General features: G+C 35.5%; 1 protein-coding gene across 1 annotated transcript in view; it reads left to right on the plus strand.

The window, feature by feature from the left end:
• The window catches only part of ATRNL1 (attractin like 1), a 565,377-nt gene that overhangs the window by 64,581 nt on the left and 480,334 nt on the right, over window positions 1-20,462 (plus strand). Inside the window, exons 6-7 of the mRNA XM_013948667.2 lie at window positions 9,425-9,599; window positions 10,727-10,814. Coding sequence (XP_013804121.2) covers window positions 9,425-9,599; window positions 10,727-10,814 — 263 coding nt within the window. The remainder of the gene's footprint in view (window positions 1-9,424; window positions 9,600-10,726; window positions 10,815-20,462) is intronic.

Below are 20,462 nucleotides of genomic sequence, written 5' to 3' on the forward strand. Positions count from 1 at the left end.
TGATTTCAGCAGAATGTAAGGTTCTAGACTGTAATTTGAAGAAAGAAATAATTAAACATATGATGTAACTGAATAGTGAAAAAAGATGAAATGTGGATTTATCAATGTAGTTCATACTAAAATAATTTGTAAGAAAACTGACAAGAAAATGTGATGTATTTTATCTGAACTTCTGTATTTGATAGGAAGTTGTTATTAGAACTGCAGAAATCAGGGAATAAATAAGGAACAGTAAGGGGGGAACAGCTGGTTAATTGTGGAGTGTCAGTGGGAGTGCTCAATAACTGTTAAGATGGGAAGATATAGGACTGATCTTATTACATAATTTTTATAATCTAGACACAAGACTGCTAATGAAATCTAGTGGAAAAAAAGGTGGGAGTTACTTCTAATATAAACTAGGATCAGAATATCCTACAGAAAAATCAAATGAAGGTTAGAGTAATGTGTATGGGATGAAAATACTTTAGTATAAATTCTAAAATCGTACATTTAGGGACTAAGAATATTAAGAATTTGTTTTATAAACTGGGATTGAATTGCGGAAGGTGACATAGAGGAGAAGACTTGCTTGCATATTAATTAGAATTTGTATTTGTTTGTATTCTCAATTTCATATAATCTATCAACTATAAAGTGTAGAATGTCAAGAGTCCTGGTAGGATGATCAGCCACAGTATCTACAGTTAAATACAGGAAGATATTAGTAGTGTACTAGATTTTTAATACTACATTTTTATGAATACAAATTGAAACAGGCATAGAAGAGAATTATTGGGATAATCAGGGGTTATGGAAGATACTAACAGAGCATGGCTTGTTTAAGCTGGTGAGATGAAGGTTGTGAGGGGATATGACTACTCTTTATAAACATTTGTCGGATGTATATACTTAAAAGGCAGATGAGCTACTTAAGTCAAAGGATATCAACATCAGTAAAAGAACAATGGGGTAAACTGGTCATCAGTACATTTAGTTTGAAAACTGGAAGGAGGCTTTAAACTATTAGAGCTATGAAGTTCTATAAAAGTCAGTAGCAGAAATACTAGAGCTTCATATCCCACTAGCATTAGCATGGAGCCTGAAAAATGCCTGTGTTCCTCTTGGGAAGCCCAACAGTTGTCACCTACTGCTAATATGAATAGGCCCTGTTTAATTTACAGCATAAGAAGAAAAACGTTTTTTGTTTAATATTAGAAACTGACAAATTCCATATGTACAGTCTACCAAAGAATATTCTTGTGCTCAGTCATGAGCAGTTAAGAAGGCCTTCTGTGCAGTATCCATAGAAAGCACTCCTTGGCTATTCCCCTCCTCCTGCTCAGTGCACGCATATGGGACAGATTGCTTCTGACATCGTTTCGATTTCTGTCAGCTGCTCTGCTAAACTGAAATGCTCAACTGCTTGATAGCTTTTCTCTGTGTAGTTATTATTCCTTGCTGGTTTTGGTGTTGGTGCCCTAGTCGAGCTGAGGGCTACCTGAAGGGCTATGCTTTGTCATTAGACCCACATTCCAGGTGTCTGCATAGCAGGGGAAAGGGGATGAACCTGAAAAATGCCACCTCTGATCAGTCAGATGCTGGGTGAGGCACGGATTGGAGCTGCAGGACACAGTGCCTTAAGGCCCTCTGGCCCCTTCCTTGGCAGCCATCCAAGTGGACAAGTCTGATCGTGTAGGTCCAGCTGCAGTGTTCTTGAAGGGCTGCCCCTCTAGGTCTGTCCAGGACAGGTCAGCCAGGCATTTCTGGTGGAACATGCATTTTCTTCTTTGTATTCCCCAGTCTCCACCCAAGCCCAGGGTCACTGTGGTATCTCACTTGGCAAGGGGATGCAGTTTCTGTGATTCTGATCCACATAGCTAAGCCAAACCATTTACTGAAAGACTGCATCTCCCATGCCTTGCTGACACTGGTTTACTGTGGAAATATGTCGTTACAGGTAGTAATAACTGGTGTGGCTCGTTTGGCAACCTGATTATTTCTGCCATTCATCTTGTGGCATTTTCCCAGACCAGCAGCTCCACCCCTTATACCGTTCACTGATATTGCGTTGGCATTGTTGGAGTATGCTGCTGAGGGCCAACCCTAAATTTTTCTCTGTCTTTGCATTTTGTGTTTCTCTGTAGCATTTTCACTTCATTGCCAGGAGAAAGCTTGCTTTTAAAGAACAGGCAGAGTGTGACAGTGAGCCTATACTCAGGTCCGTAGCCATTCTGAAGCTGATGGCATTGTACTTCCGGTAAAGGTTGCCTTGGCCTCAGACCAGCCCCTTATTCTTCTCTACTAACCTGGTTGCTCTTGAGTTTGAATCCCGAAATCAAACAGTTAAAGGGTGGTGTCCAGAAGTCACACCAGTGGCTGGCAGTGCAGGCCTTTTGGCTTGCATGCTCAGACTTACCCTGCAGATTCTCCAAGGCCAAATCATCCTTGGATGATCCACTCTTTCTGCATGAGGAAGGAAACGGGACTGAATAATTGTGACCAGATGGCACTTAGAGAATTACGTCAGCTTGTGTGTGTTAGGATTTCTGTTTATTTCTTTCATGGAGGAAGCTGAGTCCTGTCACTGCTTGCTACAGTGCTGCATTAGCTGGATACCCACTTAAGATCTCCCTGCCTATCGTTAAGTCTCCTCAGAGCAAGCTTGTTTGCAGGAGGAAGGAAAATATTTACATCCTGTTTCGATATTGCAAAGGTCTCATGGCAGTGTGTGAATAGACCCACTATTAGAATGCTGATAAGCCATGTGTCTTGAAGTTTTTCTTAATTTTTTTATGTACAGTGCAGCATTTTATTTTTATATAGGTACCACCTTACTGCTTTATTGTGAGAAAGATGATTTACTGCTTGGTAAAAGTTGCAGCAATAAAAATTGTTATAGAAAGTGTATTCAGATACGTTCTCTCTTCTCAAAAATATTTTTCACTATCTAAAATTCATCATCATGCAAAGATTTTATTGGATACTTTAGAATAGTAATATGGGTTTATATTTGTGGTATTTGAAAAATTATGTTAAGATAATAATTCCTGACACAAATGCGAAGATGACAAACAAATATAGAATACATAATAATAGCAGATACTTTATCTGAATGCATGGATTAGATTGTATGAAAAAGTTTATATTCAACACATCAATACTCTTGTTTTTTTCCTATGATCCCTAAGGAAAAGATTATGGTTGAAGACAATAGATGATGTTTTCTCATTAGGTGGAAATTGATCTTATGACTTGAACTACTGGAACAGATTGTTACTTTGGCAGTTCATGAAACTCCTCAATAAATAGAAATTAGATTCCTTCTCTAGTGTTGTGTGAGTAAATTGCTATTTTAAACCTATAGAATTTTTTTCTCCTTTAAGTATAACGTAATTGATTTCCAATTCAGGTTTATAAAGTTGATGGCTTTTTTAAAACCTCTTTTTTTCTGTGGATTGAATGATGCATTAGGAGGATAAGAAAGAAATCCAATCTTAATGGAGCATATTTGCATAAAAACACATTTTTATTATCTTTGTTCTGCAGCTGTCATGCTGTCTTTTACACAAAAGGCATGTATTTAGTGAATGTGTTGTTTCTGAAGAGAAAATGTGTTTATGCTGAAATAATGGTGATGTTTAATAGTATATGTATTTAATTAGGAAAATCTGTAAATGATATTAAAAAGTCCTGTGTTTACCTTGTCATTATAAAGCTATAGCCACACTAAAGCAACTGCTCTTTAAATGATATTTCAGTAGAGGTCCATGTTGTTCTGTTGTTTTATTTTGTTCAGTTGTATCTTCCTTGTTCGCACAGATTGATACATACTGTGATAATTCAGTGAATGCTTTACACGCTCACCGAAAGAGGCGATTCTGGCCACTCAGTCTTCCTCATGTACTGGTACAACCATTTGTATGTCTGCATGGTGAAACAGGTGAGGAACACATCCAAACTAAAAGCTAGCCTGGCCAAAAATAAAAGCTAGTTTTAGCCTGGATTCATTCCCTCATCTGGTTCATCGTGCAGCCACATGAAAACTGCTGATGGTAGTGATGAAGACTGTGACATTTTTTCAGTCACTGATCTGGTTAACAATATGGTTAAGATTTTTTGCATTCTTAACTTCGTGCTTGTCCTCATTTTAATGCATCCAGTTTCATCAAATCATAGTGCACACAGGCATGATATTTCTGGATTTGCTATTTGAATTTTTGGGGTGCTGTGTCTCCAAAAATGAAAATCTCAAAGTGGTTGGTGAGTAGTTTGTGTGCTTTTTTCCTTTTTTGCCACTAGGGGACACTGTTGACCACTGCATGTCTCTGCAAGACTAACTAACAAAAGATGTAAATGTTTTCATTTTCTAACTGGAGGCATCCATTCAACTAAGCTGAATTTCATATTTTTAAGTTCTTCATTAATCAAAGAGTACTTAATCAGCAGTTTATTTTTAAGCACTTTTAGATTTAAATTAAGTATTCCCTGCAGTGATTTACCAAATCAGAATCTTGTTGAGGTTACAATTCTATTACTGTTTCTATATTAATACTTAAAGAATGATATCCTGCATTGTTCATGCTTTCATTAGACTTCATTCAAATATCATAAGTCTTTTCTGGGCAGAAATATATAATGAAAGATGGTAGTTGAGTCTCCATCATTTAAAGAATAAAAGGTAATTTGGATACAAGCAAACATCATTCTCCTGTAAAGTACTAGGAAAAGTTGACAAATGATTATGTACAAATGATCTGCATGGTCGTTGTGTATAAGGAATCAATGTAACAAGTTCAAAACTATAAAAATCCGATTTTATACATTGGAAAAACTTAATCCTTTTTTTACTGAAGATAACGTTTTAAAGTTATGAACTTGATGTAAATTGCTTGCATAAAAATATCAGTTTGATTTGTTTTAAGAAAAATATTTGTATTTTTTGCAGGGCTGAAGCTAGATTTTGATAGTATAGAGAGACATCACCTCATTCTGCTTTTCTCTTATGAACCACAGTTTAAAATATGAATCAAAAAATTGGCTTCAGGTCAAAACTTGAAAAACAAAAAGCCTGAACACATTTAGAATACTTTGAAATTTATAAAACATATATTTGTCTGCATTAGAGGCTGAGCAAGAACGACAGCACAGTTTTTTTGGTATAGCTTTTGAAATCACAGTACATTGTCTATTTTATTTGAAAATATTTATGCATGGGAAAGCACAGTATTTATTCATGTAAAAGAAAAATTCCTCATATGGTACACAGATATAAATTGTGCGCTTACATGTGTTGTAGGTGTTTGCTTTATTTGTACATAAAGAGCAAGCATAACATTGATTTACATGGATAAGCCAATGTTCCTATGAAATAATTCTTTAACGTACATCCCTAAAATAAAAATGGAGATTTCAGGTAGAGGGTGCTACGATACCGTTATCAATTTTGTTATGCTAAATTATTCAAGACCTTGCTGTGAGATGAGATGCAACAAAAGTCTCATATGAGTGGATAAGAGAGAAAGAGGCTGTTTTGAACTATTGAAGTGTATGTTTGTTTTTGATTGTGCAACAATGTCCACAATTTTTGTCGAAATTAAATCTGACTTTTCTTTTGAATTTTTGATTGTATACCTGAAATAATTTTATTTTTATTGGAACTAAATGATGAATATACTTTTTTTTTTTTCAAGATTCTTATTGCTATAGTACATAGTTTATTCAGTTATGAGGCCATGGTCACTTTAAACTGCCAGGCCTCTGAGCAGCTGCCAGAAAGCCCATCTCTCTCACTTCCTCCCCCTCACCTACTGATTGCTCCAGCACATTTGGTTGCTGTGTTTAAGGCATATCAGGGAACTAGCCCACCAAAGAATGGCTATTTTTAAGTTGGATCTACTCCCAGATATGGCTTACCGCTCAGTTTTACAATCATGAAAACCAGCATTAGGGAAGTGCATGGATAAACAACAAAGTTTAGAGAAGAAGGGGGATTGCCTCTGAGAAGCAGTCTGAATTTAGGCCATATAAAAATGGTCTCTGTATCAAAGCAGATAAAGAGAGTCCCTACAGATGGAGAAGTCAGAGAAGTGTCCATCCATATCTATTACTAGAAATCCTCAAAGGATTTGATTAAGTAAAAGTTATTTTGTGGCCTCAGCCAAATATGGCAGTACTTTAGACAGGGCTGATCTACTAAAGAATATGATGCCTGCCCCGTCCAGACTGGTACGTCAAACCCTATATTTTATCTCTAATGTTGGCCTTAATTGGCTGCCTAAGAAAAAGCATATGGCACACCTCCACTGAGTACGCACTCAGCCTCTAACTGTTTTCAGCTAATGAGATTGCCTTAGCCTGTCTGGGTTTGTCTATTTAGTAAACTTCAGCAATCACTCTTCTAGATGTTTGCTCGGTCTCTCCTTGACCCAGTGTAAACCTTTGCATCCTGAACATCCTTTGTCAAAGAGTTCCTTGCCAAGGAGCTCTGTTACTTGTTTCATGAAGAACTGCCTCCTTTCGTTTGTTTTGAACATGGCTTCTTCAAGCTGCATTTGATGGATCTTGGTTCTTTAGTCAGAGAGACTGTTCAGTCTCTTTCATATCTACCCGCTCTGTGGTACTTTATTTTATAGACCTTTATCATTCGCTTCCAAATTATCTTTTTTTTTCCAAGCTGAAGAGTCCCAGCCTAGTCAGTTGTTTCAATTACAGAAGCCATTCCATTCATTTGAACTTTCTTGTTGCCCTTCTCTAAATTCCAGCTCTAATATATCCTTCTGGAGAAGGGTACACAGTTTTCTAAGTGTGAGCAAACCACTGATTTATACAGAGGTATAATGTTGTTCTCTATTCCTAACACACAATTTGCTTTTTCTGATCATTGCTGAGTATTAAAATGATATTTTCATGCAGTTATTGTAATTTTGAGACTTTGCTGCTGAATAATGATGGTCAGCTAAGAACCTAACTTCTTACTGAAGCTAGAATTGTTTGTCCCCATATACATAGTTTTATCTATATTGAATTTCATCTGTCATTCTATTGCTCAGTCATGTGGTCACACAATGTTCTGCAGTTCATCAAAGGTTGATCTTGCTCTTTCTACCACCAATAAATTGACATCGTCAGTAAACTTCTTCACTGCTCACCCTCTTTTGAGATAATGTGCATGTTGGAGAGCATAGGTCCCAGTAAATATCCTTGTGGGAGTCCACTGGTGATGTCCCTCCCTTTCAGAAGTGGTCATTTACTCCTGTTTTCTTATAGTCAATTATTTACAAGACCTTCATTCTCTTGCCACAGCAGCCAAATTTCCCTAAGAGTCTTTGGTGAGAAATTTAGTTGAAAGCCTTATGAAAATCCATGTCAGCTTTATCAACTGGATCACCCTTATCCATCTTGGTATCTCCAAAGAACTCCAAGAGGTTTGGGAGAGGGGCCTTCTCTTAAAAAAGCCATACTGATTTTTACAAGTAGATTGCAATTATCTCTCTATTGACTAGTTCTGTCCATTTGTACAGTTTCTGCTGATTTGTCTCATAGGGACATAAACATTACAGGCCAATAGTTTTGCAGATCCTCCCTGGAACCTTTTTAAAGTTGATGTTGCATGTGCCACACTGTAGTTCCAGTTGTAAGGGACATTACTGTAGTTAGTTGCTTCTCAAAATAGTTAAAAAACAACAACAACAACAACAAAAAAGTGTAATCATAGTTTTACATTTAATTTGCTTGATTTTTGTGATCCCTTTCTTTTCTTCATTTGATTATTGTTTAATGTTTTTGAAGATTTTCCTAATAACCTACCTTACACTGCTGTTAGCCATGCCAGCTTCCTTTTATCTTTACTCAGGCATTTCTTAAAAAGTGGTATGCATGGGCACTATATTTCCCTGATACTGTCCTCAGTAACCTGCATGCCATCAGTAATAATCTGCTTCTCTTGGTTGCCCCTTTTAGCTTATTTTTTTAATTATTTTTTTCCTTGCAATTATTTTAGTCCTCATTTTTACATTGCTCCTTTTTATGTTGAGTACAACCTTACTGGGTTTTCTGGCTCTTGTTACTCCAGTAGCATTACACTGTTGTGCCAAAGTGTTGTGAAAGAAAATAGAATTGGGTGTTAAGACAGTATTTTTTCCTTAAGAAATTGAGAATTCCTACAATTTTCCCCTAACTCTATATGCCTGTGATTAAAATTAAATCCTTAAATTGTTGGCTAATTTGCATTGTATGCAGGCTAGTTTTGTGTGTGCATGCGTGTGTGCATGTGCACACTACCATTCTGTTCTCAGTGCCAGTCTGACTTAACAACTTTGGTTTTCAGGAATGTCAAGTAGCTTGAGTAAAGGATTTATTCCAGCTAGGCAGGCTGAGAGGAACGTATATTGCTTACAGTATAAGCATCGAATAATTTAGCTATCATACAATATCTCTCTGCCATCACTGATGATAAAGATTTCAGTTCAATGATTGCTAATGCCAAAACTAGAACACATTAGTGTCCTAAAAAATTCAGTGTTTCCTGTCCAGAAATAAAGCCAGTCAGTAATGCTGTACAGTCACTGACAAGAGGCAAGTAGTGCATATGCTGTCTTTTTCAGCAAAGTTCTAAATATATTCAAGTGTTAAAATACTACAATTGTGAAGTTCTTTTTGACATACAGAGCATAAACTAATAATGAAGAGATCACATTTTGGTTATTACAGAACAAATGAAAAAATAAATGTTTCTGCTTCTCATGATTTTAGTAAAATAGGGAAAAGACACATTTCACTGACTTTTGCATATTTGGCAAGAAGTAATTGGCTAAAAATAGTTCCAAAATAATGTATAGTTGCTGGTTTTAGTAGCTTTGTAGAATGTTCTGTAAATTTTATAAAAATTTTAATATTCAAAATCCTTCTTTTTGTAAAGTAGTTTACATTGTATTTTCCTCTTGAAAGCCAGTGCAGTATTGGATTGGCAAAGGCCAAATTTTGATTCCCAAGATTTAATATACTGTAATCTATATTGTAATGTAATTTACTATAATGTCATATACTTTGATGTAAACTTACTGTGGTTAGTTCAAACGCAGTATAATTCTTCTCTGGAGGTAACATACAGTGTGCATTTTGCTATACATTTTAGAACTATACAGCATCTGAAAACATGATGCATTATGCCTTTCTTTCAATTTGTGACTCATGCAGTATGTTTTCTGAGAAGAATGCGGAAATGTATCATTATTATTTGAGCTAATCTAATGCTTTCAATTTCACTGACATCCCTTGTCAAATTTTTTTCATTGAACATCTGTTAAACATAAAAGTTTCTACTGTATTTTATCAAAATGAGCAATCCTGACATCTGTATTTAAGCCTCCCTTATTTCTCTTGTATTGGCTTTAACATCTTTGTGTAACAGATTGTACAAATTGCACATTTGTTTGTAAAACAGGTCCGGATTGTTCTTTGAATGTCCCTTCCACGGAGTCTTACTGGATTCTACCAAACGTAAAGCCATTCAGCCCTTCTGTGGGCCGGGCTTCCCATAAGGCAGTTCTACATGGAAAATTTATGTGGGTGATTGGTGGATACACTTTTAACTACAGTTCGTTCCAAATGGTGTTAAAGTAAGTGATTTCTCCTTTGTGATGTCCTCTCTGATACTGCTTAGGGAAAATTAATCTTAATAGGGAGGTAGCGTCTCTTCTGCAACTTAACGGAAACTCTTATATTTTCATATTTTGTTGTATTCTTCATTAACTTTCTTACTTTCTGGTCATAATTTTCTTACAATAGAAGAAAGTTAAAATAGGAGTAATACTGATGTAGATGTGATATTAGTATGTAACCTCATAGTTTTTGTGAAAACTATTGCTATTCTTTGCTGCAAAATATAAAAAAAAAAAAAGTGGCAAAAAAACAGTGAAATAATTCAGTGTGCTGATGTTTTCAAATATTACATCTAGGTCACTATTGGCAATAGTGAAGCTAATTCATAATTACAGGAGACTCATTTTTAGTGCATGCACTTAGCCTGTGGTCATCCTGCAGGCTGGATTAGGTAGTTCATCCATGTTCCTCTGAGGTTACAGTGTCTCATGTTTTTCACAGGTTGTATGTATATTTATTCGATCAGCTAATTAAAAACATAAAGTTGAAGCAGCTGTAAATATCACCTGGCTGATTTGGATGGTATTTTGTGTATGTGTGCAAGCCCTGTCATCATCTTGTTTTCTTCCTTAACTTCGCAGCCATACAAAACAGTGTTGTCATCTCTGTTTTTCTTATTTCTATCTTTGTCGTCTTATTGTTGCCTCTCGTCCATCTTGAAGCTAATGGAAATTAAAGTCATGCATCTGAGAAGGTTCTAAACAACATTTTTTTAGGCTAGTGCAGAGGATTGTAGCATAAGCAATTTAGTGGGTTTTTTTGTGTCTTTGGCCAATAATAGTGAGCTCAGTAATCTAATTTCATAACTTTCTTGTAAATTTCCCAATTTTTATTATAATCCCATTTCCTGAAATTGTTGCTGGGTCCCTGCAAGAGCTGCTCCTGCTTTCTCGGATGACCATTTAGAACACTGTTGTCACTATTGTTAGCAGCAGTAATATGATCACTTTCAAACTGCCATATATCAGATAAAGCACAGTAACTCATCAAATGTGCACTCTTTGCGAAACAAAGTAGTTCAAACATGCAACAACCCCAGTTTCTGGGCAGGTAGAAAACATTTACTTTTCTATTTCTCTTTTAGCTACAATTTGGAAAGCAGTATATGGAATGTAGTACCTGTATCCAAAGGGCCACTCCAGAGATATGGACACACTCTTGCTTTATATCAGGTTTGGATTCTTCAGCATCCTATTTAATTTCTTCATGTGCACTGTTAATAATCTTAAAATGAGTCATCATGAACATAGATCTTTGATAATTTAGCTTCTAGTCTCTAAACACTTTTGTGTTAGTGTTCTCTTCAGTACTTAAAAGATCTATTGCACAATTTTGAGGGAAAGGTTATAAGTCACTTTTCAGCTGACAGTAAACCCTCAAAGCTAAACCTGCAATTGAAAGAGTTTTTATATAATTGGAATTGTGGTAAGCGTCAGGGAGCAGCAAGGGCCGCCTCTTCCTTAAGGGATGGCGAGCCAGGAGCTGAGGGTGACCCAGTGCTGGCAGTGCCCTCACTGATGGGTGCTGCCCCGCAGGGTCTGATCCTGGTGGACAGAGCCCAGTGCTGGTATGACAGGGGCCATCGACAGCCCCAGACAAGGCAAGTGATGAACCAGTCCCAGGAGCCTTCTGGGGAGTCCAGAGAGGAGCAAAAGGAGACGAGACCAGAGATGACTGGAGACGAGGCATGCATCTGAGGGGTCCATCCAGGAGACAAGCTGCCTACAGTGCAGGTCCGAGGTCCATCCAGGTGGCAAAACTGGAGACCAGCACTCCTACAGCATAGCCCAGGCAGGGACCGAGGGCCCTGGGCTGAACTGAGATGGGACTCCTGGGCCATGGGCAGAGGGTGTGTGTGGGGACCGCAGGTGAGGCTGGTCAGGGCCATTAAGGCCTATTAGTTCCCCAAGTGCCCTGACAGTAAGAAATACACTTTTATTTCTGTTTTATTATTCTTAGTACAGAGCCAGAACAGTATTAAAAAACAAACTGTTGTCTATCGTATCATTTTACTGTAAGTTCATATAGACATAAACTACTGATAGTCTTGCTTCTACAGATAATATATAGTCTGCTGAGCTACTTCATTAAGAGCGCTTTCAAAGGCTTATGTAACTTGAAAAAGGGGTTTTTGTGCTGATAGAATACAGAGACAGAACTGATCTTTATGAAAAAAATTGTGTTTTATTATTTAGTTAATATTTGGCTAGTGTTAATCTTGTCTCCAAAAGATACTCAGTGAAAACGGTGCAAAATTGAGGCTTCTGTGGATGATGGCAAGCTTGTTAGCTGTGACAGGGAAATACAGAATTTACATCTCAGTATGAAGTGAAATTTTCACTTGTTTGCATAATATACCTTCAGTAGGGAAGAACAAAGAAGACTCTGTCAAGTCAGACCAGAATGTCCATCTAGCCTGGTAACATGTCTGAAATAGTGGCTAACAGTGAATGCCTAGAGAAGAATGTAAGAAAAAATGACAAGAATATTAAGAAGCTTCCTCAGAATACTCTCCTATTCTGCAAATGGGATTTTCTAAGCTAGAGTAATATCTTTTTGTGGAAAGATTATGAATCTATGGGTCCCTCCCGACTTTTTCAGCCTATTTTTAACATCTGTATCATCCTATGCCTAAGAATTCCAGAGTGTTGTGTGAGGAAATATCACCTTTTAGGAAAAGGCTACTTGCTGGTTTAATTTTGATATTCCCTAATTCTTGTACTATTTTCTATTTCATATTGTCTATGTCATCTCTTTTTTTCAGACTGAAAATTCCTTGTCTTTTTAATAATCTTCCAGAAGAAAGCTATTTCTTACCTTTGATAATTATCTCACTGCTTCTACTTTTTCCAGTTCCATTATATCCCTTTTGAAATAGAGGGAATCACAGTGTTTGAGGTATTGGTACAACAGAGAATTCTATAATGATGTAATTATGTCATAAATTTCATGGTCTAATCTTTTCCTAATAATTCTTAACAGTATTTTTGCTTTTTAAAATGTGCTATTGAGCTTCAAACTAGTATCTTTACAGAACTATAAGTTATAACCTCAAGTTCTCATTCCAGTCTACTCAAAGCTCGTCACAATATGTACAAGGTTAAAATTATCTTCTTCCAGTGTGCATCACTTCATGCTTATCAATTTGGACTTTTATTTATCCTTTTATTTGTCCTTTTATTACACAGTTATTCAGTATTACAGGATTCTTTTGCAATTCTTTGCTGTTGATCATTGTATCTGCTATCTTGAGTAGCTTAGTATTGTCTACAAACATGTCATTTAGCTATTCATATCTGTTACAGATTGTTTCTGACTATATTGAACAATTGAGTCCTAATTATAAATCTCTTTGAGGCTCCATTAATGACCTCTCTCCACTGCAAGAAGTGACCATTTTTTCCTAAACTCTGTTTATTTATGCAGTTATCTACCCATGTGATATTTGCTTTACTTGTCCCAGAGCAACTTAGTTTTTTTTAAGGGATGAAAAAGCATCTTTTGGAAACTCCAGGTATCAAACCAGACCTTTGATTCTTTCAGGAAACTCCAGTGATTTGTGAGGTATAACTTCCCTTTTCAAAAACTTTCTGACTTTTCCCCAGTCTGTATTAAGTGTTCAGGTGTTCACTAATTCTGTGCTTTAGATAGTTTCTACCTTTGTACATGTGATATAAATAAGGTTTATTGGTTTGTAGTTTCTGCAGTCTCTCTTCGATTCCATTTTAAAAAAATGATGCCAATCTTGTGGTACGAACACATTTTTAAGGAGGGATTTGTTGCTGATTATTTTGTCCTTTTTTTAATTTTTACTATAAACTCTTCTATTGCTACTAGAATTTAAATACTTCTGCAATGCCTCCTGTGTTAAGAAAGATTTGCTGTGGAAGTATCTCTAAAGTCTGCCACAAAGAACTCAAATGCAAAAATTAACTTCATTGTATTTCTGTGACCTTATCTTCTCAGAGTGCTCCTTCAAACTGTCTGTTGGCACCACAAGTTATTTAGCTAGCTGTATTTCTAATGTGTTTAAAAATGCTTTATTAGTAGTTTTTATACATTTTGCAAGTAGCTCATCAAACTATTTCTCAGTTTGCCTTATATGCCTTCACAATTTAATCTGCCGGAGTTTATGAACCCTTATTTTGAAGTATTGCTTCTTCCTTCTAACAGTTTCCATTATCCTCTTGTTAAGTTCAGTTTGATTTATTTTGGTATTTCTAATGGGGAAATTTTGTGTTTTTTATAATAGGAAGTATTCATGTGATCTGAGCAGATGTCCTTAAAATGTCTCCATACTGTCATTAAAGATTTTAGCCTTTTATGTGTACCTTTTAGCTTCTTTTTATGAGCAATCATTTATATTTAGTACTCTTTTTTGAAGCTGAGCAGAATAGTAGTGTTTTGTGTGTGTGGTACCTGTTGGTTTTCCAGGAATGTTGAATCTGAACATTTTATGATTAATATTGTAGAGCTGTTTTTCAGCAGTAGTGTAGAACTGGATTCTCTGCATGCCCCAGCATCAACTCAAAAATACTTTTTTTCTCATCAGTTCCCTGATTCATTACTATATGTATTTTCTGTTTTTTGAAAGGTCAGAACTTTCTGACTGATATCTTCGGTTAATACAGTTCTTGGGACCTTTTATTTGGGAAACATTCAAGTAATGTATCATTTAGCAGTTCAGAGTAAAGGCCTACAAAATCATTTAACCTTTTTTTATTTGACAGTGCTAATACTTTTCTGAGATATTCCAGACTAAAGGATAAGCATTTTAGAGACATTTTTACCAGCAAATATAAAATATGATGGACTTGTGTTAATTATCCAGAGATCTTTTTGGACCTCAGTGAGGAAATGCAACTCCTTAATGAAAATTACAAGCAAGAGTGTAGTTAAGATTTCATTGCTGTTGTCTAAGGGACATGTTAATTAGTAATAAGAATCCACGAATAATGAACATAGGGCCAATCATGTAAAATAAATAATTAACTAATATGTTCTTGCTCTAGTGATTCTGTCAGATGTCAAAAATTGTAGGGGCTAAAAGGAGCTGATTGTATAAGAAGAAAAACTTTCAAGTTGAAAATGTACATGCTTTTAAAATAAGTTCTTCTATTATGTTATCAGGATAAAGTCTGATATTTGTCTTTTCAGATGTTCTGTCTCTTGAAAAACAGAAAAATAGTTTTTTATGAAGAGAGGCAGAACATTATATAATACCTAGAGATGGCAGTTTTGAGCTGTGTTTTAAGCTGTATACTAGTCGTTGTGTAACACTTTCTTTTTAGTTGAGAACAAAAATATCCACGAAGAAGAAATTAGATTAAGTTTTTGACTTGAGCTCCTGAGATTTCAAAGCCTAGCACAAGACCATAGAGCTAGTATTGTCTGATTGTGGTGCAAGGTAAATTGAAGCTATGTAATTGACTCTGCAGAGAATGAAATAAGTTACTGTGCCCATTTCCCTCAGAAAGCTTCTTTAGTTAAAATTGAAGTACTTTACTTCTTTATTCTGAAGAAAAAAAGATCAGAAGACTCCCACTGATGTATAGTTACAACAAGTGACTAAGACTTTCTTACGCGTTTATAGAGGAGAGGAGAGATGTAAAAGTATTCTTGCTTTCAGACCATCTGTTACATAGTATGACCTTCAATGACTCTTCAAACTGGTTATTGGAAGGGTATTACCTATCTCTGTTAGCAATTGGTTCTCTCGTATCTCAAACATTATATGTAGTTCCAGGCATCTTGATACCAAAAAATGTCAACATACTTTGAAATAATTCATAGAAATAGATTATTAAGAGACTGGAGGGAATGGCTTTTGAGGTTTTAAAAGTTCTTACATACAGCTTTGCTAAACGGTGACTAGATAGGAAGTTAGATAGTAAATTGAAAAATACAAGATCCCTGGAATAAAGTAGACTGGGAAATACACAAAATTTGACCTCATAATTAAACTGTTATTGGTAGTCCCAAGACAGTGGAAAGATGACTGGACATTGATATTAGATTCCTAGAAAATGCAGAATGAAGAAAGCAGACAGGCTGACATAGTAATGATTGTAAAAGATGTTTCCCAGTATATGGACCATTTTGTATGTAGTCAAATTTAATCTGGTTTATTTGGGTCTTATTAATGTTACCTCTAATTTTGAAGCTTTTTTTTCCTTTAAAGAAAGGTAATTGTCTTGATGCCTTTTCCTAATTAATTGGTATTGATGTTGAGTCCATATATCTCTTCTGGTATTTTTATTAATCTAATCAAAGGCTAGAGTTAACAAAACACAAAAGAGTAAAACCTTGGTTTGCTTTCTTACCAGTGACAGTGTCTTTTGCCAATTGGTGTATTGTTGTTATTCTTTTATATGTGTACCTTTGTAGGCTATTGTGGTATAATTTGGAACAGCTCTGGTAATGAAAAGTCTTTCCTAACTATTCAGTTCTTATTAGCAGGTTGAACCCCCAGTGCACATAGATTATTATTTTATGCCTTTCAGTTACATCCTATCCATGCACAACATGCTTTCTAATTCTGGTCTGCAGAAGACCTCAGAAGTGGCTGAGAACTAGGTAAGATGAGCCATTGCACACTTCTTGCATGTAGTCTAGATCAGAGCCTATTCAGCAAACATCTTCAATTCAATGGACCTTACTCAACAGGAGACTGGTTTCTTTATTTAAAAATGATATATTTTTCATTACTTGTTTCAACATTATATTCCAATTAGTTTGAAAGTTGAAGCCTAGGCATCACTGGCTTTTATGTTTAGCAGGTCTAAAGGCAGATGCACGGTTAATACTCTTCTATGCAGTCTTCATTACTTATTCCTTCCTTTCAATATATTTAATCCAAGTATTCAGTATGGAAATAAGACTGACATTGCTGCTAAAATTCCAACTATACCTTCAGCAGTATTAAATCTCTGCTTGCATAGCTTTTTTGGACACTTCCCATGCTTTTCAGCCTAGTTTTCTGTAAATGTAGGAATGTTCATGCAAACAAGTAAATTTCAAATTTAGGCCTTTTCCAAAAGCACGCTACCTCACTTTCCTGTCTTATATTTTGAACACCACTGTAGTCCAGGAAAAAATTACTGACTTTTAAGATGTATAGAAACAAACTTAAATGAATCCTTCTTTGAAGTAAAACCTTTAACTAGAGCCAGAAACAATTTTGAAATTAGTGGGAATAAAGAGGTAAAGTGCCAGGGCTCTCGATGAGGTATACCATCTGAGATATAAACTGCTGCAGGATGTACTGTCTTGAACTTGAATTTGGTCCTGTTTGGAAGCTTAGGTTATAATATGCTCCTTTTGTAACTCAGCATGTGTCTTACTCAGGTTCTTATTAAGCATGCATGGAGTTCCACAATAAGCTCAGAATAATAAAGCAGACTGGGGGAGGGGGACCTTTTTCTAAAGAAGATGTAATTATAATGAGGAGTGAGGTCTGCTTACCGTTCTCTCCACCCTGATCTGGTGGGAGGATTAGGGGATCAAGTGGGGATATTGATTATTCATTTTTGTTCTTTTGATATAACAGACAAAATAAATATTCCTGATGGTGTTGCCATATGGAAGAAGTTAATGGTCTGGGGAAAGGAGGAGGAGGTATTAGACAGTGCTAACCCAGGTGCTACATATTAAATGCAAAAATTGATTTGCAGTGGATGAGTTACTGTCAGATGGTTTCCTTGAGTCTCGTGTTAACATATGATAATTTCTAGTCATACTGTAGTACATGGTACAATAGGAGAGTTTTCCATTGCTTTATAGCTGTAATGCCAATTTAGTATTATCTGATTTGAAAATTTCACCGAATGTTGCAAATTCTGTAGGCATTCTAAAGCTGTCATCCTGGTCCATCAATGAAGTTTTTCCTTGTGGTTTTCTTGGAGGAATTGAGAGAGAAAAGCTGAGAATCTCATCAGAAAAAGCTTCTGCCTATCACTACCTGCCATTGCTAATTACTGCCAAGAAGCACTTGATGAGATTTAAAAAGTGATTTTAGACTTTGGATAGAATCTAGTTGTGCTGAATTAGTATATTCCTCTGTTATAGCATCTGTAAAATGAGGATTCATAGTGTTTATCAGGGATACTGTCTTGAACAACATTAATGCTGACCGAGAATGTGTGTATGGGATCATTCACAAGGTTGTATCTTAATACAACTTTGTTTGCTCATCATATTTACTCATGCGTTCATGAGAACTACTCTCTGGATACACCACAAAAATTGCTTTAGTTATGCAGCAAGTTCTATTGCTTCAGCCACAGGAACCTAGTCTATTTAAACTGCTGAAGTATTATGAGGAAAAGTAGTGAAATGTGGGTGGGGTTTTTTTTTTTTTAAACCTTTTTAAATTTCATCAACTGGTTGGTCTTACAGAGGGAAAAGGAATGGCGTGAAGACTCAAGTAAGTCAAGTAAGCATCAAAGATGCTGAATTTTATTTAATACCTTTATTTATTTTTATTTATGCAAAGTTTTGAGAATGTTTATGAAATGTCTAGGTATCTCATTTTTGGCTCCTGTGCCTGAAGGATGATGAGATATTGTAGCTCAACAGAGTACATGAAGCTACATTATTCAACAGCAAGTCTGAAACATGAATTGCCATCTTTGTTACTGAAACAATTTAAATGGGGGAATTGAGTTCCACAGGCAAAAAGAGGAATCTGTTCTAATCTATCTATTCTTAATAGATGGCAAACACTAAAGTGAAATATCAGATTACTGTATCTTGCCTGATAATTTGTCCTGGAGAAATTTAGTATCTATTGTAGCTTATTGGCTACAGCATACAGTCAGTGTTTGAGCCCTGTGGACACCAACATGATCATTTTCTTGAAAAGGATCGGTTGCTTCTTAGTATTATCCTTTGAGCCATTCTACTTAAATACTTATGGGAAAGGAGCCAGGTTCTTGTATTTTAATAATGTAATTCACCTGAGAAATTCAGGGTACTGTGTTTTATAAATATCCTCTAAAATCAAACTAATAATTCTGTGTTCTGTATGTGCTTATGAAACAGTTCCAAAACTTTAAGGTACTGTAGACTTTAATTTTTGACAAGAAGATTTCATGCAAGAATTCTCAGTTAATATACTGGAGGAAATATGTAAAACATTAAAGATTTTTTTGACACAAATGGAGTGTAATTATGCAGTAGCTATTAGTTTAATTTTTCCCTCCTCCTTCAGTTTTTATTTTATTGTTTCCTTAGAGATGGTCAAAAAGGAAAAAAACAGGTTCTAGACAAGGGAAGCTGTGCAGAGTTGAAGAGTGCAGTTCTGCCAACATTTGAATGTGTAGCCACCTTGTGCATGAATGTATCTAGTTATATCTAATAAATCAACATGTGTGTACATAATTGCCAGTTAAAATAATACTTGTTTATTTTTATGTGCAATACAGTAGCTGAACTACTCTACTTTTTCATAGGTTAGGCTTGTATTTGTTTTTCCAAATTAAGAAACTTACTACTTAAATAATACTAAATGCACATTTCTCCTTTTTTATTATTCATACATATTCTGCATTGTATTCAGTCCTTATTATAGCAGTTCAAACAGATTAATTTAGGAAACCTGTCAAAAATTCTATGCAGTCTTATAATATTTGACATTTCCTTTAATTTAAAAATATACTTTCACTTTCACTTCACTTGACTTTCCTTCCTTAGTGAGTTAAGTAATTTTTGCATGGTTCGGCTTTCTGTCCATGTTAGATTCAAGCTATTGGTCAAAAATATTTGTATGCTTATATGGGGCTCTTAAAGTTTGCAATGTCAAAGTTACAAAAGTCATTGTGTCATAAAATATTAAGTATCAACAACTTAAATTTAGTTATCTGACATTTGCTAGACAGGGAATTACGGGGAATTGTATGAGGCAAATAATTCCTGAGAAGATGGTTTTCATTATAACTTCTTAGAAAACTGCTATTAAACTTGCAGAAAGGGTGTGTCATTGGGGTGTGGGTGGTGGTGGTTGTTGTTGTTGCCCACAAAAGCCAAAAGAATGAAGGAAAACAGGAAAATAGAACAAGATGATTTCTCCTCGGAAGATGTTGCTGTATATTTTATCTTCATGTATAGTGCTTAAGTTTCTGCATACGCTATTTTTTTCATTGTGTTGAACAGGCTTTGTCTTATCTTGTGGATGGCCAAATTATACCACGTTAAGTTCTCATTTCTATCAGATAGGAGGCAGCTGGAGGTATAGGAGCGGGATGGTTTAGTGAGTCTCTTCTATACTTATTTGAGATATTAAGGGCGGTTGACATCATGTACATGTTGTGGGTGTTTGTCAAGTATTTATATAAATGCTGATTAATACTTATTAGATTATATAACTTTATTATCTGTCTATAAATACTTACTACATTATCGAATTTGGTATTTCTGTATTGTAACTGCATACTTATATTTAGTTTGAGGAAAAATTCCCAAAATTTCTGAATCAAGTACAGGTTTGACCAAACTTTTAGAAGCTTGAGGTAAGCACAGAGAACAGAAGTGCTTGTGAATTTTTGAGTCTTGTTAATATATGGAAACAAAACTGATTTCTGTACTAATGTAGCACTTAGATTGTATCTATACTAGATAAGACTCTTTTGGAACCTGGGCAGAATTTACATAACAATATAGAATTTTCAGGTGCAGTGAGAGTAGCGAAGCAATGTTCTTTTAGGGAAAAAAGCAGATCTGCAAGATCTAAAAGAATAAAAACATGTTAACTTCCAGGGAAATCTTGAATTACTGCATATATATTAAATATTAAATCAATATTAACATTAAGGTATGGAGTT

This window comes from Apteryx mantelli, chromosome 7, assembly GCF_036417845.1.
Source record: "Apteryx mantelli isolate bAptMan1 chromosome 7, bAptMan1.hap1, whole genome shotgun sequence".
Lineage (NCBI taxonomy): Eukaryota > Metazoa > Chordata > Aves > Apterygiformes > Apterygidae > Apteryx > Apteryx mantelli.